The sequence below is a fragment of the Ursus arctos genome, unplaced genomic scaffold (genome assembly GCF_023065955.2).
Source record: "Ursus arctos isolate Adak ecotype North America unplaced genomic scaffold, UrsArc2.0 scaffold_4, whole genome shotgun sequence".
NCBI classification, from domain to species: Eukaryota; Metazoa; Chordata; class Mammalia; order Carnivora; family Ursidae; genus Ursus; species Ursus arctos.
The window spans coordinates 54,646,996-54,671,105 of NW_026623056.1; the positions used below are offsets into that span (position 1 = coordinate 54,646,996).

General features: G+C 38.8%; 1 protein-coding gene across 3 annotated transcripts in view; it reads right to left on the reverse strand.

The window, feature by feature from the left end:
• NSUN3 (NOP2/Sun RNA methyltransferase 3) overlaps positions 1 to 24,110 on the reverse strand; it is a 449,969-nt gene that overhangs the window by 292,507 nt on the left and 133,352 nt on the right. Inside the window, exon 7 of one of the 3 annotated variants that reach the window (XR_007188714.2) lies at positions 13,684 to 13,748. The exons of 1 other annotated variant lie outside the window; for it this stretch is intronic. Coding sequence is in view for 1 of the 2 variants with exons in the window: in XM_044381248.3 (XP_044237183.1) it covers positions 13,716 to 13,748 (33 nt within the window). In the remaining variant the exon portion in view is untranslated. Of the gene's footprint in view, positions 1 to 13,591; positions 13,749 to 24,110 lie in introns of those variants that run through there. One more of the 3 variants, XM_044381248.3, reaches the window with a different exon arrangement.

The window sequence follows — 24,110 nt, forward strand, 5'->3', positions numbered from 1 at the left end:
GAGAAAACCTCAAGCAATGAACACATTCATTCAGTTATTATAAGAAGAAAAGAGGGATTTGATTGGTCCTTTGGGGATTTGGGGGAAGGGAATACAGAGTTTGAGGGGGGAAAAAAAGACAATGAACTGACCCCTTCCTGTAGACCCTAAAAGACTCAGTTTGAACAGAATGGATGTCCTATGGAAACTTAACAGAAAAACTAAATTGATTTGTGCAAATAGAGGAAGCATGGACAATTTCAGGAGCCATAGACAAAGGGAACCACAGGCATTTAACACAGAAATTAACAGAATTTGTGGGTTGGAGTCATGGAATTACTAATGTTTGAAATAATGCCATCTAAGCCTCACTGGGCAGAGAAACCCACATGTTATCTGAGCTACACGAGAATTAAATGAAATAATATATAAAATACTTGGCACTTAGAAGGCATTTAAGAAGCAGGAGTCGCAACTATTATATTATCTTATTTAGGCTTCGCAATTTATCTAAACTTGAGTTCAACAAAAGATTTGGGGCTGCATTCACCAAGAGTATTAGGCTGGAAAGCAAGATTAGGCAACACTGCCCCCTCGTGGTTTACTTTGTCCTCCAGAAAGCTAAACCTCATTAGCCAACTGAAATGAATGTAAGCCTGGGTTCCTGCATTTGGTTGAGGTCCAATGATCCACGGAAAAGAAGGTGTACTTATATTCCAATTGGAATGAGATCTTGTATGAAAGCCTGGAAGCTTCCCTAAAATTGTATTAGACTGGAGAGAACTCTTTAAACCAGGGAAAAGTGCACCGCGTTAAGAATGGTCCAGATGGCACAGCAGGTAGAGATTTTAGAAGAACCAGTAGTTCCAGGGGAAGGTCCGATCAAGCTTCACCATCCCTTGACCTGGCCAGCCGAAAGTTCTGTTCTCTGGGAAATAGAAAGGTGCATTATTAGAGGAAGTCAGCATCACCTGGAATGTAACAGCTTTAGAGTTGAAAATAGCAAGGTAAGGTGATTTCCGGGCTAGTGGAAAAGATTAGTGAGTCAATGGGGTAAAGGAAATGGACAGCAGCACAAACAGGTTCTGTGAGTGGCGTGGAGGTCGGCACATCAGAAGATCTCAGCACAAGCACAGGTAGAGGTTAAAGCTGGTCCAGCTGGTCCAGCAAAAACAGAAGGAGAGAGATAGCTGTTCTGGAGGCAGAACTTCTCAGAATTGTCCTTGTTCATCCTGAGCCAGGGATCCTAGAGGAAATGTCAAGGAGATCTAAAGGAGAAGGGGTCTTTCATTAAGGCTTTGTCGTGGCACACAGTCACTGGCCAGGTTACAGTTTAAATCCATTTAACAGATGTGGATATTGAGATTCAGAAGCTTGACCAAATTCACACAAGCACAAAGGTGAGGACATGGATCTATATGAAATTAATTTACCTTTTAGCTATACCAAACTGCCTCCTTTTTTAAAAAAATCTTGGGTACCAAGAGACTTGTATTTCTCTGCTCCTTCCAATTTTAAACTTTTCTTATTTTACATTACACTTAGTTACATAAGTTTCTTCCAATCATTTTCTGGAGTAGGCAGGGTATAAATATTACATAAACGAAATAAATGATATGTCCATGGGAAAATGTGTTACAAGTACCGAACAACAACTGGCATATAGACTACAACATTTTCGTGATTTGAGATCAGAATATATTGTAGTCAATCAGAGGATTCTTTTACAATCTACCAACAGGTGCCATTAAAATAATTGTAAATAAGTAATACTCTATATACGTCAAACTGCTTTGAAAAGACTATTCTGAAAAGTTCTATTACCTGACCTTGATGGATATCTTTCAGTACATAGTGAATTTAAAAATTTATATATATTTTAGAGAAATCTGATGTGACAAGGTTACACTCCTAGAATTATATATCAACTTCTTTCAGAGATTTTTGGTCTAAAATTCCAGTGAGACAGAAATAAGCAGAATTGAAAATAATGGTTCAGTCACTAAGATAATTGTTAGTATACTTAATGTAAAAGAGAATTTTTCCATGACAACATAAAAAAGGCCAATAATTAAGGTTCTTTAGGGGAAAAGAGGCCAACAAATATTTTCTAGTTTTTCCGTAGGATGACAGCATGGACAATAACAGATTTAAATTAGATAGGCAGGGATCCACTGAATTATAGAGCTGGATGCCATACTATTTACACATTGTCTACCAGTGTGAGTTTGATTTGTGGATAAAATAGAAAAGTTTTCATTTAATTATTTACTCAAAGAGGTTAATTTTTTCTCTAACCATTCCCCTTTGGAAAACAAAGGCAGTCCTCAAATAATTTACATTTGACACCTGAATTTCCCTCACACGTCTGTGTGGGGCAACACGCCTGGGTCAGTGGAGCTTGACTTCCAGCCCACAAACCACACCCCCCAGGGCAGCTTCCATCTGATAGCTACCGTGTTCCTCTCAGTGTAGACAAGAGGCACTCAAAACCCTGAGAGAGATGTGAAACAGGACAAGGTGGGTACAAGAGCAGTCATGATCTTGTCATCCTAGTATTTCAAGCAGAAAGAGAATTAATACAAGGGGTTAGGTGCTTTCCAAACTGTCAGACAAGCCAGAGGAATAGAGAAGTCAGGAAATGCGGCCACTAGCATTCAGGGTTTACCATTATGTCTCAGGACTTGAAAGTGTATAGTACCACTAGTGCTGCTAGTGATCAGAGCTGCCTCTAGCACTGTGAAGTGAGTCAGTCACACGATAATATTAGAGGCCCCGGACCTCACAACAGCTGAAGCCCACATATCTGACCATGATTGCCAAGAGGAGTCATAAGGGCTTTCTGGTTCTCTCTCACCTTCCAAATCTCATACAAATGCTGCTGATCAGAAAAATCTCTGCTTGGGGAGCCTGGGTGGCACAGTGGTTAAGCGTCTGCCTTCGGCTCAGGGCATGATCCCGGCGTTATGGGATCGAGCCCCACATCAGGCTCTTAAGCTATGAGCCTGCTTCTTCCTCTCCCACTCCCCCTGCTTGTATTCCCTCTCTCGCTGGCTGTCTCTATCTCTATCGAATAAATAAATAAAATCTATTAAAAAATTAAAAAAAAGAAAAATCTCTGCTTGCCCTGTGAGGGGCTGGAAGTTCTCAGGCAGTGTCCAAGCTTACAGTCACTAGAAGGACTTTGGCAGAAAAAGACTCTAGGGTCCTCTAAGAAACACTTATTGTTAGGGGAAAGGAATCTGAATTAGGGACCCAGGCTTATTCAGGGAGGTTTGGTTCAGGCACAATGTGTAGTTGAGGTTGGCTGATCATTTTAGCCAATTAGGGCCACACTCTGGAAACAAGAGCTGAGCATATGACCATGAACCAAAAAGATGCAACTCTAAGAGACAATACACACCACCCATGGCTGAAGGAATGAGGTTAAGCTCCATCAGAGAACCCATGCAAGGAACTGGACCAGCAAAGCCTAAGCACAGCAGTGAGCTCTGCCAAACGACTTGACAAGAGCAATGCTGTCCACCAGCTACAGAACAAATGATAACAGACAAATGAGTTTCACCAGTGAATCAGCCAGTTTCCCAATTTCCTCTTGGTGAAGCAATTATAAGCAAGATCTGCCCGTTTGAGTAATCTCTTGGAGTCACGGAGCAATTCAGAAGAGAGGGAAAGAAAGGTTCTAGACATCCTGCTATTTTGGAAATTATGAAATTGAGTTGGTTTTAATTTAAATTTTTTTTAAGTTTCCAGATAAACATAGTAAATTAAGAGCCCTGCTGCCTTCTAAAAGCTCAATGTTCTGTATTTTTTTTTTTTTAATAAAGGCATAAAGATGCATGGGCAAAGAGTTTTTGGAAAGGAGACAAAGACCACACAGTTTTGGAAGCTAGAAAACAATTGGATGAGTGGTAAATTACTTGGCAAATCTGAGAGAGCTGAATTCTAAGCCAGTGGTAGGAAAACCTGAGAAACAACCCAATGTATGGTACAGAATCCCCCAAAGACCCAAGATTTAGTGGACCAAGTACCTCTGGAAGACCCAGGGGTAAAAGTGATGATAAACCTGCAGGATAGTTTGAAAGTCATTTCTGAGAAACATACAGACCTCTTGGACCCTCACCAAACTTGTGAAGCTGGACAGCCATTCCTTGGTCTCTGGCAAACTCGAAGTTACTCTGCAGAAAGTGAAACTGAGGTTGTCTCTACTAAAGGGCCACCAGGCAGAGGTGCAGGAAGAGGTGCCAAAATAAAAATGGGGGACTTAAATGCAAGTTCCCAGACTGAATGTTGAGATGTCAGCATTCTCCTATCCCCAAATCTCCCCCTGAACCTAGCTCTCAGATTGCCAGCTGTGAAGACTATACGTCCAGCCAGGAGGTCGAAAACACCTTTTCTGGGCAATCTTGCAAGTCCAAGAGAAAGCCTTGAAAATACTCTCCTAAAGGATTTCCCAAAGAAACATTCTAGTCAAATTACTCGACTCTGAAGCCTACAGTTCACGCGCCCCCACACATGCACACAGTTTCTAAAGAGGATTTTTTTTTGTTGCCCTCTTCTTAAATATGAATGGCCAATAAAGATATTTGAGGCAAGCATCCAAATGACAGAAAGTGGTCAAAGCAAACACCCATAAAAGCAACCCGAGGAAAAACAAGACTACACTGGAGAAAGAATAATAAAATTAAAAATAGCATTAATTTTCTCAGAGGAAAAAAAGAAGTTATTACATCAACCAATCAAAAAAAGAATGATACCTTAATTAAGGTAATACTAACCGCTATAATAGAGACAACACCTTGGCATCTCAATAGCTTAATATCATAGATATTTATTTCTCACCTATATAGAGTCCAATTAGTAATGGGATAGGGGAGGGGCTCTGTTCCACATATTACCCCAGGTTCCTGCCTCCCCACTTGTGACTTCTCCATCCCTTTTGTCCTTAGAGCTCTATCTATTCGTGTGACAAATGATGAAAGAAATGGCAAAGGAAACATACTTAGTTCCTCTTTGTCTTAGAAGAATATACACTATTGTTGTTCACTTTCCAATAGCACGATGCAAGGGGAGTCAGATCCCTGACTGAGCAGTCAGTTTCCATCAGCAACTTTATTTTAAGGAACGAATACAAACCTATATTGGATAGCTGACTGCCTGTGTCACACTACTGTGGGGAGGGCGAGAAAAGAAACCATTCAGAAAACAAAAGAAAAAAAATAGCTCTTGGAAAGGAAAAGTGTAACAGCAGTTATTAAATATACAATGTAAGAGCTGGAAGATACAATTGAGAAAACATGAAAAAGACTGAGAAAACCTGGCAGAATATAGCAAAAGGAGGAAAGGGTGGAAAATAGGACAGAAACATAAAAAAAAAGAAAAAGAAAAAAAAAAAAGAAAGAAAAGAAAAGAAAAAGAAGTCAATCCATAGGGTCTAAGATCAAAAGGTATTCCAGAAAGAAAAATACAGGGAGAAGAGGTGGGGGAAAATAATAATCAAATAAACAATTCAAGACAAATTCACAGAACTGTAAAAAATGAATCAACAGACTGAAAAATTTCATCAAAGGACTGACATAAGAGATAAAATAGACTCATGCCAAGATGTTTCAGATCACTGAGGACAACAAGATTTGAAATGTTTTAAGAGCAATAAAAATCATAGTTCTCACAATGAACAAAAATCAGAGTGGCACTGGACTTCTCAATACTACAGTGGAAGCTGGAAGAGAGAGGAGCATTGAGTTACAAGGAAGCACTCAGCCTGGAATTCTACACTCAGCCAAACCGGCCACTGAAGGTGATGGCATGATAAGAAAGACAGCGTCATTCATGCAATGCCTCAAAAAGTTTACCTGTCATGGAACCTTCTTTCAGGACCATCCTAGAAATTGTGTTCTGCCGAAACAAGGCATGAACTGAGAAAAGAAATAATAGAGAGCTAGGGGGACAGGATCCAACCTGAGAGAAAAATAAAGAAAATCCATAGAATGACGGAGAACAGAAATTTCAAGACAGTCCCGCATCAGGCCTAGATATCAGCCAATCCTAGATTTCAGGAGCAGAGAGATGTTTTACTAAACAGATGACATTCATAGCATACCTGCAATACTGACCTGACGGTGAGGGGATATTTCAGTAGTGGCAGGAGAAGTTGGAGATGTAGTAGAAGTAGTAACAGCAGCAGTAGCAGTGGTAGGATTACAGAAGATTTTATTTATTTATTTGAGAGAGACACAGAAAGAGAGAGAGAGAGTACATGCAAGCATGGTGAGGGGCAGAGGCAGAGGGAGAAGCAGACTCCCCGCTGAGCTGGGAGCCTGACCTGGGTCTCGACCCTGGGACTCCAGGATCATGACCTGAGCCAAAGGCAGATGCTTAACCAACTGAGCCACCCAGATGCCCCAATAGAAATTAATTTAACTTAAATCCAGCTGAAGGAAAAGAATAAATTAAAGAGCATAAGAGCATGTATGAGATACATACTAGTCATACATGATTGAGGAATCAGGTAAAATTGCGGGTTTTGTAAAATGTCTAGCTCTGCCTTAAAGCATAGAGGTTGATTGTTTTCATTTTTCCCATTCCGTGCCATTGCACTTCTCAGGAACCCATCCCTGAAAGTAGAAGAGGGACACTATATGTCCACTATGTGGACACTATGGAGATAGACAGGTATTTTCTTTTCCGGGGGGGCCTAGGTTTTACCTTCTCACAATGGTTGCCTTTCATATGCACCATTAGTTGAAATCATTTGGTCGCTTCTGTATAAACATTGGCAACAATTTCAAACTTTTATTAAAATTTTGATCTTTTAAAGTTTAAATTATGTCCTTTGAGGAAAGGTATTGGCAATTCTCTGTGAATGTTCTGCAAAATAAAATTAATCTTTAATAATTAAGAACAGGAAAGGCAACTTGGAACTCTGCAAAAGTAGGAGACTTACCTATCCATCTGGTACAATTTGTGCCAGCCATGGCAATTAGTACAGATTTAATACTTACAAGAAAATTCCTATAAGTAAAAAAAATAAGCCATATTACCCTGACCTGGCTTACTAAATTTCAGGAATCACCTTTGATATTCATACCATAGCAGGACTTTTGTGAGTGGAAAATACAAACCCTATCTTGTTTAAGCCAGGTGTTTTGTTCTGTTTTGTTTTTCTTATACATGCATCTTCACTCCATGTCTAACTATTAAAGACACCAAAATACCCTCCTACCCACTTCCACACCAAAAATTGCAAGTTTGGATCAGATAACAGTGTGAAGCACTGGTTAGGATGAAGGTTCAGCTGGGTTTCTCAAAAGGGAACTGGTGAATCACATACCTAAGAACTGTGTGGAGTATTTCCTAAAAATGCAAATTCCTGGGCCCCGCCACAGAACAATTAATTCAAAATCTCTCTGGTAGATCTCCAAATCTGATTTTTTTTTTTTTAATTTACCAACATGCCCTGTGATTCTCATGTAGCTGAAATTTGAAGATGCACTGCTTTAGGATGTGGGATACAAAGGTCGATCACTACAGAAGTCATAGTGCCACAGACTCCAAGCAAAGGCAAGGGACTCTCATTCTCAGGCACAGAAGCAGGATCAGGTTCCTTCAGAAGCCACAGAATCACTAAAATTGGAGAATAAGGAAGTAAGCCTTGAAAATACAGTTTGCTTGGGCTGAGCTCAACATAAATAAGATTCTTCCTAATTTTCTGCAGAAATAGAGGCTTGTGATTGCGGACATTCTTGCATCTGCATTATTATTTTATTACTTTCATGATACTAATTCTCTAAATTTTATTTTTAAATAAAGAATTGAGATAAAGCAATGGGGGCTGTGTGTTTTGATGTCTTTAACTGTTAGGATTGAGTATAGCTGCCTGTATAGGAAATAACCCTGGCTTAAGAAAGATGGGAGTTTTATTTTTGTCTCATGTAAGAGCTGATAAAGCAGGCCCATAAATTCTTCAGGGGCCATGCTTCTTCCAGGTCTCTGCTCTACCATCCTAATAGTCTCGCTAGGTGCTTGTGCTTATGTTTATATTATAGATGCCGGGCCCTAGGCATCGTGTCCTGTTCCAAGCAGCAGGAAGGAATAATAGCAGAAATGTGCATATCAACCACATCAGCCTCCTTTTCAAGGCGCTTTCCCAAAAGCCCTACAAAACAACTTCCAGCTACCTTTCATCAGCCAGCTTCCATTGGCTATGCAAAGAAGTTTGTGAAATATAGTTTTGGTGGGGCACATTGCAACCTCCAGCGAAACTGAGGTTCCACTGCACAAAGGGAGGAGGAGAATGGATATGGAGCAGGTACCGGGAAGTCTAAATTCTGTCCTGTACTTAATATTTGGCTATGTGAAATTCACTTATCTTCCCTAGGCCTCAGCTTTCTCATTTGTAAAACAGAAACTGGCACTTTTCATGATTGTTAAAACATTTAAAGATAACATATGTGGGGCGCCTGGGTGGCTCAGTAGTTAAGCGTCTGCCTTCGGCTCAGGGCATGATCCCAGGGTCCTGGGATCGGGCCCCACACCAGGCTCCTCCGCTGGGAGCCTGCTTCTTCCTCTCCCACTCCCCCTGCCTGTGTTCCTTGTCTTGCTGGCTAGCTCTCTTTCCCTCAAATAAATAAAATCTTAAAAAAAAAAAAAAAAGATAACATATGTAAAAATCTTGACACACAGTAGGATTTAATAAATGAAATGATTACCCCCAAAAAAGCTCTAACTTCTGAAATATATTTGTGTGCTTACTGAACACTGTTGTTGAAAGGTTAATTATCTGATCACGTACTATGCCGTCAAATACCGAACTACATCACACTGCCTTGCCAGTGCAACTCAATTACTTCTTTGTATCTCGTTTCATTATCTCTGTCCCACCCTCTGGAGAAGTACCAATTAGGAGTTAACACACTCTCACAGGGTTAGTCAACTGCTGAAGAAAACTAAGTATCTAGGAATAATGGAAAAGACGAATAATAAAGAAATCCACACAGCGTGTGTGATATACAATCCACATCCATATAACCCTTTACTCTCCACGGAAGCAATGGCCTCATTAGCCCAATAGACAGTTTGTCTTAAAGACATACCACTTTCCTTTTTAAAAACTGCAAGTCCGGGCTTCTCCAGTCATGTTTCTACAAGGAGACTATGAGATCTAAGCATTTTTAGTGTACTATTATTCATTTCTCTACTTGTTTTTTTGTAGATCAAAAAATATGACCACAAAGTCCTCCCATCCCAGGAAGCATGTCCCTTTGCAAGGTGATTTATCACTCTTCTACCAAGAGTTAGAGTCTATTCCTCCACCTCTTGAATCTAGGCTGGTCCTGGACTCACTTTGACCAATAGAAGGTGGCAAAAGTGACATGATGCAACTTAAAAGACTACGTAGGTCTTAACAGGCTTTATGGCTCTGGCTTCACCCACGTGGAGCCCTGCTCTGAGGCTGCCATGTAATAAGAAAGCATGTCTGGTCTATGGGGAGGCAGACATAGGTGCCCCAGAGGACAGCCAGCACTGACTGCCAGAAATGTGAGTTAGACCGTCTCAGATTTTCCAGCCCAGGCTGAATGCAACTCTGAGCAAGTGAGCCCAGAAGAAACAGGAGAGGAACCACCCAGCCAACAGACCAAATGGTGAGAAGTTGTAAATTGTTGTTATTGTAAACCATTAAGCTTTGAAGGAATTTGTTACACAGCAATATAAACTGAAATATTATCACCCCGAGAAGAAAAACAGTGAAGCTTGTATTTCCTTTATAGTGATCTTTACTCTGTGGAAAGAAACCTAATACAGTCCTAGCACATGGTGGGTGCTTAATAATTACTGGTAAAATGAATGAATGAATGAATGAATGAATGAACGAATGAATGAGTCATGGCAAACTCCCTTTAAGTCAATAAAGATCTACAGTCTGTAATCTGCTCATCATTAAATCTCCACTAGAATCAAGATCAGAGCACCATCTATTGGTCAACAGATAATTGTGAAGAGGCAAAGCAGGGATGAGTTCACACTACATTTTAATGTGAAATTTAATAATTTAGTAACACTTCCGAGTGAGCCATATGCTTGTCTTAGAAAAGAAAATCATTATATAGATGCACTCAATGTTTTTCCCCCTCTCTTCTCTCTCTTTTATAATAGGAGCAGCTTCAACATACAATGGTTTCCACTATTTTATTGTTACTTAAAAAGCTACCCCAAACCAAATTCACCCTTTATGAACTCAGACTGTAGTATCAGATGAGATTACTTATAACTTTTCCCAATTTTATATCTAATTAATACTAGAAATCCCCAGGAATTTACATGTCTCAAAGTAAATGTTTTAGGAGTATCTTACTGAGAATTATTTTTAATTGCCACAATGGAAGATGAGTAAACTATCCTTTGAAATCTTTCCAGTCGAAAATCACTGTGCCTATGTTCTATGATATAGAACTTCAGCGTGTCAATTGCCCATCTGAGTGTTGGAGTAAACCCAAATTGCCTTGCTAGGAAAATCTTGGCCTTTTGCACAAAATCTCATCAGGCACATATCCATCGAAGATCATGTGGCCTTTGAATCAGATATGTGTGCTGTTGGAAGAGAAGATTCTCCCTTTACTGCTAATCTTTATGCAGCGAGTAGAAATGAGAGGGCACCCAGAAGTACCTTACCTCTACAAGCCATTTGGTCCCTTTTAGTTGGCATTTTATAGACCTAATTCCCAGCTTGAATAAGCAGTCGGGGATCCCTTTATGAAAATTGGCTTCCTCTGTGGTTAGGGGTCATCTTTTCTTAAAACTATGTTTGTTTGTTTGTTTTTCTTTTTCTGTGGTCATGGGCTTTTTGTGACAGGGGAATCCTTGTGGTATAGGAGTTCCTTGTAATACAGGGAAGGTTGTGGTTAGGGTACCTTGTAACACAGCAGGACTCTGGGCAGACATAACTTGTTACCAAGAGGGTTTTGGACCAGAGGTGACATAGGGTGAGCCCAGACACTCTCAGAAGAATAGAGGTGATGTGGTCTTCATTAATGCTTAAATGACAGAGGAGATAGCGGTTGGACTTTGAAGTATATACAGAATTTGTATACTTAAAATTATTACAAGGAAATATAATCCAAACTCTTTTATTTATTATCCAAAAGTGTATGAGTGTGTAGGTGTACATATGTATGTATGTGAGAGGAACTGAGAGAGAGACAGGGAGAGAGGGAGGAAGGAGATACAGAGAGACAGAGAGAATATTAATATTATACTATTTCTGGAGAATTGCCTGAAGGCTATGCCATACTTCCATTCCTCTAAATATTCTAAAATGTATTCCCAGACAAGCCAGACCATAAGAGGAAAGGAAACGTGTATTTCATTATTTTAACCATCACATAATTTCTTTCGTTTGGGCAACCATCATCTTGAGTTAGGACTTTCTGCAATGTCCTCTTACCTGGTCTGCCTATATGTGTTTCCATACCCCTCTAATGCATTCTCCACACGCCAATCAGGCTGCTTCTTGAAAATTGCAAATCCTATCTTGTCACGTGTCTACTTAAAACCTTCTGTGGGGGCGCATGGGTGGCACAGCGGTTAAGCGTCTGCCTTCGGCTCAGGGCGTGATCCCGGCGTTGTGGGATCGAGCCCCACATCAGGCTCCTCTGCTGTGAGCCTGCTTCTTCCTCTCCCACTCCCCCTGCTTGTGTTCCCTCTCGCTGGCTGTCTCTATCTCTGTCAAATAAATAAATAAAATCTTTAAAAAAAAAAAAAAAAAAACCTTCTGTGACTTCCTATTGGACTTTACATTAAAGACAAAATCTTTAACATTACCCATTGGGCTACGCATGACCTCATCCTTACCTCCCTCTTTAGTTTCTGAAGGTCACTTGGCTCCCTTCACTAATCTGATGGAATTACAAAGAAGGAGGTCCAGCAAATAATGTTTCTCTTCCCTATACAAGTTCTAAACCAATTGCTTAGGCAAAAGAACAAGATAAATGAGAGACTTAAAAATCTTTATCACATATTACATTGGTATTGGAGAATATAGCCTTTAAATGAAGGGAATTTCTGAAGGTTAAACCTGAGAATTAGGTTTACCCTACCAGATATAGGCAGTATTGAATGACTTTCCTCATGCCTGAGGGCAGAGCCTCAGTTACAAAGTTTAAGTCCTGGCAATAGTTTAGAAGAGCCTAGGTTATGCTTCAGTATCAAATGATTCCCAAATCTCACTGGCTTGAAGCCACAAAGGCATATTGCTTGCTCATTTAATGTCCGTCGTAGGGCAGCTGAGACTCTGCTCTATATTTCGGTCTGTCTCTGGGACCCAGACTGAAGAAACAACCACTCTCTCAAACTTTGCTGGTTGCCACTGCAGAAAGATAAGACAGGGCTTTGAAAGTTTCTCTTCCTGGCGGTCACACGCTCCACTCCGAAAGTGAAACACACCACTTTCAATCTCAACCCAGCAGTCAGAACGAATAAAATGGCCCTACCAGGAAATATAGCCCAGAGAAGAAGAATGGACATTGGTGAGCAAAAACTTTAAATATTTTCATGGCCAAGAGCAACTGTAGACAGGTGCTCTCCATAGGCATGCCGGCCTCCTAAGAGACACAGAAGTGGAAGGTGCTAGGCTCCACATACCAAAAGTTACCACTCAGAATTTCATGGAGATGGATAAAACTTCTCTAGGTGATATCTTTCTCATGGAAACCAGATTAACAGGGAAGAGGTATTCCGCCTTAGGAGACCAACTGTGAAAATTTGAGGTTTGAGCTCAATTGGGATTAAAAATGAAGCGCAATTTGAGTTAGGCATTCTTCTGTGAATGGGGGCAGCCTCACATGGGGAAATACATTAAGCAGAGCGTGCCAATTATGTAGGAGGCTCCCAACAAATGGTATAACCAAAGTGGATTCCAGAAATTACAATGTAGAATCATTAATCCTCAAGGAACAAAGAGAGAAAGTTGTTCTTGCAACTCAGTTTTTACAAGATTTTTCCATAATTTCCCAAAAGGGAGGCTCTGGGACAACTAGCAGTCAGTATCATGGTATTTTCCTTGACATGCTTTAACTGAAATATCACACACATACAAAATGGGCTCAGTGCCCACATGGATGAGGGCATGGAGGAATTCTTCTCCAAAAGGCTGATCCAGAAGGATCACCTCTGGGTCCCTGAAGAGGACCTGGCCAATGACAGGGGGTGCCACCCCTGTTCCTCATACGCTATGAAAGAAACTCAGACATGCTTTTAACTGAAATATTACATGCATACAGAAAAGTATACAAGTCATAAAGGCTTGATATATTTTCACAAAATGAACACATCTGGGTAACTAAGCACCCAGATCAAGTACCAGAACATTATTACCTCAGAGCCCCTCCTTCCTCCTTGTGTTTCCTTTCAGTCACTAAAATAGCGTGTCTCCATACACTACTCTATAGAGAGCAATTTATGCTGTTGGGAGGGGAGTGGGAATGAAAGGGCAGGTAAGGAGGAAAATTACATTTGCCATGTGCTATTTTAATTTTGCATATCAAGAATATAACTACATATTACCTTTGAAATAAAACGATTTACATCCTCCCATCTTAACCCAGTGATTCCCCTTGATGATCCTGTATTACCATGTTCCATTCAGGTACAGTGATTATGAACACAGACTCTGAAGCAATATAGAAATGAGTTGATATCATGTCTTACCAATCAGGAGTGGCTTCTGGGCCTTGGTCAAGTTACTCAAGTTCCCGAAGCGTGTGTTCCATCATCTAAAAAGTTATGATAATAATAACTAATTCATAAAGGATTAAATGAGATAGCATTTGTAAAGTAATTAATGTAGTACCTGAAACATACCAAGAGTCTTCTAAATTGTGCCTATTTTATTCTATGGAATAAAAATGTCGGTTAAGGCCTTTGGAGATTGACGAATATACTCTAAGTCATTAGATTAAAAACATAGTTATTTTCTTTTTATTTGGAATAGTTGAAGGAATGAGTGGTATTTACCATTCACAGTGTCTGAGAAACACAGAGCTAGCTAACAGTAACTTAGAAATCATCAGATTCATTTATTTGCTTGTTTACACAAATGAATAAACTGAAACCAAAAGAGTCAATTATTTATTTTTACTCTATCATTTGATCCCAAAAAAGTCAAAAACCTGATTTCAATTTCTCTGACTTCCAGTCCAGTGCTTTGCCTACTATGCCATGATCCATTCACTCAGCCATAGCCTAATAGAGCTAACAGTTATTGAGTGTCTCATAAGTATATTGCCAGTAAAATTCAGACTAAAATGGCTATCCCAGGAAAAGGTGGAAAAACACTTTCTATTAGATCAGGCTGACTTCCATTTATTCCATCAGCAGCATCTGTGCTTACTGGAAGGGGCTGCAAGGAGATTACCTATGTATTAGAAGATTGCTAATATGTGGTATTAAAAATTAATTCCATTTCTGAATATACTGAACAAGAGGGGATCTTACTAGCCATCTGCTGCTGAGTCTTCTGTTGGCCTGGTTGATTATATTTATGCTAATGAAAAATCAACCCACAGGGCTGCAGAAATCTTTCATTCTTCTCTCTTCTTCATACACATCCTATCTAGGAAAAGGGATTGAGCCTAAAATTAGAGAGTTGTGATTCAACTTGAGTGGAAAAGTGTAAGGAGACAAACTGGGGCTTGAGGAAGAAGGGAGCAGGTGTCATAGAAGACTTTCCTCAAGTATTGACAGCTTTGGTTTTGGAGGTGGGGACTTGTGATTCAGTTGAGAAAAGAACTTCAAACTTGGGTTTGAATCTTGACATCTTGCTGTTGAATCTTACTGTTAATTCTGTGGCCTTGTCTTAGTCCCTTCCTTGTTTGGCATTCGTTTCCTCATCTCTAGAGCATTTTTACAACTGATCTCTGAAACTGTAATATAATTGTCGGCAGCTATAAGATGAAAGAATTTCAAACTGTTTAAAATACAAAAAAAGCGCTAATGTTTCAGCCACTCAACATACTATACAGCTAAATCAGTCTCATAATTATTATCTCTATTATTTTTTTAAACCTTATTGACAAATCAGGAAAACCTTAAAACTTTTTTTTTTTTCCCTTTAAAAATATCTCAGGGGCGCCTGGGTAACTCAGTCGGTAGAGCATCTGACTCTTGATTTTGGTTCAGGTCGTGAACTCAGGTATCTGGAATCAGGCCCTGTGTGGGGCTCCCTGCTCCGCAGGGAACCTGCTTGAGATTCTTTCTCTGCCCTTCTCCTGGCACACATTCTCTCTCTCTCCCTCTCTCTCTCTCGGTTTCTTTAAAATAAATAAAATCTTTTAAAATATCTAAGATTGGGAATTTCCCAATCTTAGATTTCCTTTTAATAAATAGGAATACTTTGATCAGCAAAGAGGATGCCTTAGACATGCATACATTGGCAGATCAAAGAAAGATTAATATTTAATACATAGAAATGAACATAAAGGAGTAGAAAAATAAAATTTTTCTTAACCACTACATGCATTTGATCAAATGACCATACACTTTATGTTCTTTCAAAAGCATAACACATGGATATAGCATCAATAATTCCAAGTACCTATTTTGTTAATGGTATATTCTTGAAAATAAGTAATATCACCCTATCACCTTTTGTAAAGCACTTCAAGGAGATGTATTCCTTATGTATGTGTTCATAGTACTGACTCTCAAAAGTGAAGCACATAAAAATCAATCTCAAAACAAACTCTGATTCCCAATTTAATAGTCTGGCATATTTGTAAAAGTAACATTTTCAAGGAAACTTATTCAACAAAGCATTAATAACTTGGTGGTTATTGACTATAAAGGCTTAATTAATCTTTAATATAAAGTTTACTTTTTTCTCTGTTTACATTCTTTACAGTGAACAGATACATTGGGTTATATCACCCAAAGAATAATAGATGAAGGAATTGTTTCTGAAGTAATTCTAACCACTCTGGTTGTGCAATACCACACTCACAAAAAACACATAAAATGCAAATACACAGTAAGGTGAATAAATATAAAGCAAACACCCATGTATCTACCACTTGGGTCAGACATAGAGTGAGTGCTGACAGCGTGATAGATATCCCCCATGAGTTTCTTCTTTCATATAACCCTCTCTCCTCATTTGGGGTAATTATCATGACTTATACTCTTCATATAATATTTCTTCATCTTCTTTACACCATTACCACCAATGTATTTCTCTTTAAAAATATAGTTTACTTGTGTTTGTTTTGATCAGGATGTACATATAATTTTGTGACTGGCTTCTTTTTTTAAAATTACGCTTATATAATTAATCCACATTGCTGCACAGAGTTGTAGTTTGTTCACTTGTGTATCTACTGTGTATGATTTCATCATATAAATCTATAAAATATATTTATCTATTTCAATATTGACAGACATTTTATTTATTTCCAGTTTTTGGATATCACAAGCAATTCTATTCTGAATGTTCTTATAATGTACCCTGGCACAAATGTGTACAAGTTTCTCTAGGTGTCAGAAACTATGGTGGGGCTGAGCTTATACCCTGCTTGCAAGCTAACAAGTCAATCTGCCACAGTTTCATGAGGATGGGTAGCAGACATGAGACTCCTGGATCAGAGGCGAAGGACAGTTTCTCACAGCAATAGTCATAAGCAGGAAGTCAGCATTTGCACCAATTCCCTGAGGCTTAATTCCCACAAGATGCCTATAAACACAGTGGGCTACACTACAGAAGAGGAACTCTAAACTTAGGGAACTCGAATTTTTTTTTTAATAGACTTTAAGCCTGACCAACTTGAGTTCCAGGAGGGCCACTATCTCTACCTTCCAACTTTATTTTCTGGGCAGATATTCTGGAAAAGATAGAAGAAAGGCAGTTAGTAGCTCTGCCCAAAATATGCATAGAAATGTAAGAAAGCTATGGAGAATTATCTCCCAACATCAGGAAAAGATTATTTTTATGAGAAAATTAACCTTCCTATTTTTCTTCTACATTAATTTTTTAAAGAAACATGAGTTTCTGAAACATGAATTTGTGAAAATATTAACATTTCCACTTACACATACATTTTAAAACATGAATTATTAGAGGTAAGTTTTTAATTCTTTTTTAATTCTAAATTTCATGGCTTAAACATGGTTCAGAAGAAAATTTTTGTTTTGTTTTCTTTTTAAGATTTTATTTATTTTGAGAGAGAGAGGGAGAGAACGAATGAGCAGGAGGGAATGGTAGAGATAGAGGGAGAAGTAGGCTCCCTGATGAACTGGGAGCCTGACACAGAGCTCAATACCAGGACCCTGAAATCATGACCTGAGATGAGGGCAGACACTTAACTGAGCACCCAGGTGCCCCCTTTTGTTTTATTTTCTTACTTAAAGGTGGTGAAATAAAATTTTCCACAAACTGTTCTTTATTTCCTCAAATTTTAAAGAAAAATTCTAATTCCACGCTGGATTCTCTAATCCATTTTAGGCAACATCACCGTAAATGCAACTGTAAATACATTAATCATTTGAACAGGGGATAAAAGTGAATCACCATATGCAGGGAAGAAAATACTAAATTGATCATGACTGAAATCCATTCCCAGCCTCAGGTGCCATCATGACCCCCTATCATACCATTTTAGTTCTAATTTCTTCCTTATCAAAGCACTCCTGCATAGCCATATCTGTCAGAGAAGCTGTCCTTAAAAATAGATTACGTTTAAGTAATAGCCTTGCACAAGCACCTATGGAATTTGGCAAGTGCTACAAATCAGGTTGTGTTTTGTTGGTGTTGTTTTTTAAACATTACCAACTGTGTTGAACGTGTCTTTTTACTCTGGTGTTTTGACATCTTGCATGACAACAGAAGAGACTGTCCTTTCCAAGGTTAGCCAATTTCCTAGAGATAGCAAACAACTTGCCTGTGAGCATGCTTTTCATATGCAAACCAACCAATCCAAAGCCCAGACCCCAGAACTACCTTTTTTATCTAGCTAGCTCTTACATTCAGGGCCATTTTCCATCTACCCCAGGGCCAGGTACCTGACAACTAGAGACAGCCCTTATTTACCAGAGCCCACCAAAATTATTCAAACTAGCCAATCCTAAACCTGCTTACCCTACCTCACTTATTCCCGATCAGTCTTCTAGATATCTTAGTAAATGTAACAAAGCAAGACAATTCAAGAAAGAAAAAGCTTATCTAGCTCTCAGATTTTAATTTCTAAACACCTTCCAACAATAAAAAGAACCAGGGGTCTTGTAGGAATGGTTCTTGCCCACATTGCTTCCTGCTCCCTCTGCCTTTGGCAGCCCTGGTGTTTCCCTGTGGCCCAGCATGGCATGCCATGCTTCATGTTTCTAGAAATTGGTGAGTATAAAAACTTCTTCCATTGTGAAAGTCATTTCTGTGTCTATGTGTCTTACTATACCTGATTAAAACAAATCTCAGGTACATCTTAAAACACCAGCACCCCTCTTGGCACCATCAACTCTACACCCTACCTACACACACATATTTTTATAGTCATCAAGAGGTCCCTCTGTTCCTGCTTATTTTCTCATGTTGGTTTAGAAATAATGAAGGTAGAGACAGCACACACTTTTGACAGCACACACTTAAATATAAGAAAAGAAGGCAATAAAGGGTGAAGCTCAGCAAAAACTTTGGCAAAACTAACTCACCGCCAGGCTACATCCAAGGAAGAAGAATTCTAGTATAATTACCCAGCATGGTCTCTAAGGAGTTTTCAGAAGTTTTTTAAATTGGGTTGCTGAGGACAACAAAATTAGTTGTCCACACACCCCTTTCTGCCAATCCCTGTATGCCCCTTTGTATTTGTCTCTGTGACATACAGAAATGGAGATCACGGGTCTTTCCAAAGTTTGAACTCTTCTATAATCAATTTCTCAGAGATTTTGCAAATGGTTGTCTGGGGAGAGTTTTTGAGGGGTGAGTAAGCCAGCAACAGCTTACTTTGCCATAAGCCTCATAGGGGTGATTCAGGTTTCACATCTAAGGAAATGCCTCCCAACATCTAACTGCAATGAGCTTAGAACTGGCGAGCCCCATTCAGAACAAAAAGAACCTGCAACAGCCAGGTTGAAACCTCTTCTTAAGATCCCTGAAGAATCTTAAGAGAGTGTTGAGTTGAATGAACTTATCACTTATGATGGAATTTCTTTAAGAAGATACCGAGTCAGATTTATTATAGAGCCAGAATCAGTATTGAGAGATTGAAAGAAAATCCAGCAAAAATCTGATAAGCAGTTATCACCCAAGGAAAAGATAAAAGAGAGGAACACAGACACCTAGGAAAGAATACTGGCTATGGTTACGGCTGGGTTATTAGAGGAATTAAAATGCACAGAAAAGAAAGAGAAATGCTCATGAATGAAGAGGAGGACGGAAGATTATTACTGTACTCGCCTCTCAGTTTCTCAGAGTGCTAATAAGAAAGGCAACCCACTGATCTGAAAAGATTGCAGGGAGGAAGGTCAAGAGGGAAAGAGGCAGGATGCCTCTGCATAGGCAAGTCATTTGGGTAGTATCTAGACAAGAAAGCAAATTCTATGCTCCTTTGGTAGCTCCAGAGAAGAACACTTTTACAAAAGCCTATTAGTATAAATTAGATTAGAACATTTGTTTATCCAACAATATGCCAAAAGCAGAGAAAGAACTTCATAGGCCAGATAGAGAAGCACTTACGGCATTTAACCAAATCTGATTGTGAACCTGGGAATCTTATCTAGGGATAAAACAAGACAAATAGGAGAAGAGCAAAAGAGCAGTCAGGCATTTGCTGAATCACATGGGAAATAACTAAAGACACTACAGAGACAATGACAGTCTCCCTAGTGTGAGATCATGGACTTCAAGTTAATAAACTGAGTAGTGCCCCAGCAGCCCCCCAAAGATTCAAAAATAATAGTTCTCAAGCCTGTTTCACAGTCTCCCAGTCAAAGGCTCCAGTGCTTTCATTTGCCAGATACCATCAAAAGATCAAGGAGCAAAGAGAGGAAAATGGATACTGTGAGTAGCTGGGTGTCTATGAGCATGACAAAATAAAAATGTGAACACTGCATTTAATTTGACTTTCCTTAAGAAAGGTAATGGACCACGAAGGTAGACTTAGGGACTCAACTACTTATTAAAATGTAATAACATTTATATCAAAGGTGTCCCAAAAGATGAAAAGAGAGATAAAGAGTCAGAAGGTTTATCTGAACAAATTATAGCTGAAAACTTCCTAATCTGGGGAAGTACACAGGCCATCAAAATCCAGGAAGCACAGAGAACTCCCATTAAGTTCAACAAAAGCTGACCATCGCCAAGGCATATCATCATCAAATTCACAAAATACACAGACAAGGAAAGAATCCTGGAAGCAGCAAGGGGAAAAAATATCCTTAACCTACAAGGGATGACAGATCAGATTCTCAGCGGATCTGCCCACAGAGAATTGGCAGGCCAGAAAGGAGGGGAAGGAAATACTCAATGTGCTGAATAGGAAAAAATACACACTCAAGAAATCTTTATCCAGCAAGGCTGTCATTCAGAATAGAAGGAGAGATACAGAGTTTTCCACACAAACAAAAACAAAAGGAGTTTCTGACCACTAAACCAACCCTGCAAGAAATTTTAAGGGGGACTCTTTGAGTGGAGAAAAAAAGACCAAAAGCAATAAAGACTAGAAAGGACCAGAGAACATCACCAGAGACACCAACTCTACAGGTAACACAATGACACTAAGTACATATCTTTCAATAATCACTCTGAATGTAAATGGACTAAATGGGCCAATCAAAAGACATAGGGTATCAGAAAGGATTAAAAAAAAAAAAAAAAAGACCCATCGATATGCTGCTTATAAGAGACTCATTTTAGATCTAAAGACCCTGCAAATTGAAATTGAGGGAATGGAGAACCATCTAGCATGCTAATGGAGGTCAAAAGAAAGCCAGAGTAGCCATACTTATATCAGACATACTAGATTTTAAAAGAAAGACTGTAGGGGCGCCTGGGTGGCACAGCGGTTAAGCGTCTGCCTTCGGCTCAGGGCGTGATCCCGGCATTATGGGATCGAGCCCCACATGGGGCTCCTCTGCTATGAGCCTGCTTCTTCCTCTCCCACTCCCCCTGCTTGTGTTCCCTCTCTCGCTGGCTGTCTCTATCTCTGTCGAATAAATAAATAAAATCTTAAAAAAATAAATAAATAAATAAATAAAAGAAAGATTGTAACAAAAGAAGAAGAAGGGCATTATATCATAATTATGGGGTCTATCCATCAAGAAAATCTAACAATTATAAATATTTATGCTCCCAACTTGGGAGCACCCAAGTTTGATAAGTCTGGCTAGGGGTTTATCAATTTTATTCTTTGGAAGTACCATTCTTAGTTTTGTTAATCTGTTCTACTGGTTTTCTTTGTTTTTATAGCATGTATTTCTGCTTTAATCTTTATTATTTCCCTTCTTCTGCTGGATTTAGGCTTTATTTGCTGTTTCTTTTCTAACTCCTTTAACTGTAAGGTTAGGTTTTGTATTTGAGACTTTTCATGCTTCTTGAGGTAGGCCTTTACTGCAATATACTTCTCTCTTAGGACTGCCTTTGCTTCACCCCAAAGGTTTTGAGCTGTCATGCTTTCATTTTCTTTTGCTTCCATGTTTAAAATGCTTCCATTTTTTAAAATCCTTCTTTAATTTCCTGGTTAACCCATTCATTCTTTAGTAGGATGTCCTTTAACCTCCATTTGAGGTCTTTCCATATTTTTTCTTGTGGTTGACTTCATTCATAGCATTGTGGTCTGAAAACATGCATGGTATGATTTTGATTTTTTTATACTTGTTGAGGGCTGATTTATGACCCAATATGTGATCTCTATTCTGACGAATGTTCATGCGCACTTGAGAAGAATTTGTATTTGTAAGGGGCACAGGGAAAGAATCACAAGCAGACTCCTTGCTGAGCATGGAGCCCGACATGGGGCTCAATCTCACAACCTTGAGATTATGACCTGAGCTGAAACCAAGAGTCTGACTCTCAACCCACTGAGCCACCCAGGTGCCCCATGGGGAAAATTTTTTGATGGCATCTTAATACTTCTTCGATATGGAAGATGAGGAAAAAGAAAAGAGGACAGTGGCTAAAACTTTCAGTTCTGGGTTTAGAGTTAAATCACCTTCTCACTGGACAATCGAGGAGATATAACGGAGCAAAAGCTGGTTTATGGGGGCAGCCAATAACTTCAGCTTTAGACATACCCACTTTAGATCCCAGCAGTGTCAGCCCCACCCCCTGCCCTTCAGAATTCCACAGGTCACAGAAGTCTAAGGCCCTCTCTGCATCTACTGGGCCCTATCATTCACAAACCCCAAACCTGACACTGGAATTCTCTCCAATGAAATGATACAGCAGAGAACTTAAATTATTTTTCTTCCCTTCCCTGTTATCCTTTTTGACCCCTACCCTCCCCAATTCTGAGGATCTTTCCTTTATAGTAAATATTATCACTTAAAAAAAAAATCCTTTCTGTAGTATATTCCTGTACTAAAACAGTGTTATAGTGTTACAATTTGTATTTTGAATATCTCACTTTAGACATACTGGTATATTTATTATTCCATCCATTCTCCTAAAAAATCCTATGGGATAAGTGAGGGTAGCTATAATTAACCTTGTTCTGTAAATGGCATAACAAATAATTAATATAATCAAGAAACTGATTCAGAGGCAATCGCTGATTTACAAATTCCTTTTCAATATCCTACCCAATAAACAAAATGTTACTTCCAAACTCTTCCTTTCCTTTAAAAGAAAGATGCAACATAAATTTAGTTTTGTTGTGTATGGTAATTCTAATTGCATCTCAAAGCAATATATGGTTAAAATCTAAACAAGAATTAGGAATAAATGCCTCCTAATCAAAATCCCATTGCCTTTTTCCAAACTTCACTTGTTTTCTAAAATTATCTACAACAACCACAGGGGAAGACTACTAAACAAAATTCTAAAAGAAGATGATCCTAATGCTTTGTGATCTTGTGGGCCATAATTTACTACTCAAATAGGATAAATTAGAAAAAAAAAAAAAAAACACTTTGTTTCCCTTACCACCTCTAGCCTGGGCATAAAAACCTTATAATTTCTAGTATATGCTTATTAGCAGTAGAGCATGTTTAAATACAAACAATAAGATATAAAAACAGAAACTATGCAAGGCAGTTTCAGGTCCAAAAGGTGCTTACTCTGTAAGTATCTCAAACTGCAGTCTCCTCACGTCTCAGATCCTTAGCAAAAGGCATGCAATCAAGCCTCCATTCTGAGCAGAATGCTTCTAACTTATTAATTCTAACAGACAAGATAAGGGGAAAGAAACCCTCTGAAGCATGTAAATTCCATTGTTTTAATGTCTAAGTAGTTTTAACCCTACAGGGTAGCTCACCAACTATTGAGGAGCTCTTGAATGTTGAATGATGTTCTTCAGTTCTTTGTTTTAAGTTCAACATAATTATTCTGTGTATGAGCAAATGTTCCTGAAAACAATGGTTTTAAAACTTAAATCAATTGTTCTCAACACTGGGAGGCAGACCTCTGAGAAGCAATGGAGTTACAAGGTCTGAAGCAATAGGGATATAAGCACATCAAATGTAGACTGGAGTGAATAACATTCTGCATGTACAGAATGAGGTTAATTAGAGCTACCACCACTTATCTCACAGGATTTTTTGTTTTAGGATAATGGATGGAATAAAAAATATTCCAGCACAGTTCACAGTAAATTTTCTAATTACATATTTTCCAATCAATGGACCTAAAAATGCAAATTCTTTTTGGCATATTCATAATATTTTGCTACTGTGCAAGAATTTTCATACTAAAAAAAATAATAAGTTGGGATCCATTATTTGAATCTTAGAGTGGGAAAAGAATTGCACTCCTGATAGGATTATTACTATTTAATCTCTTGTGATATTTTTATTTTATATATCTTGGAAAATATTTTTTAATCAGCAAACATAAGAACCATGTATAATGAACAAAACATGTAAAATATAGAGAGGAAAGGTGATTATCAGGGTCCCTCAGGTTTGGTTGTTACTGTGAACTATCTCTAGAATATGTCCTA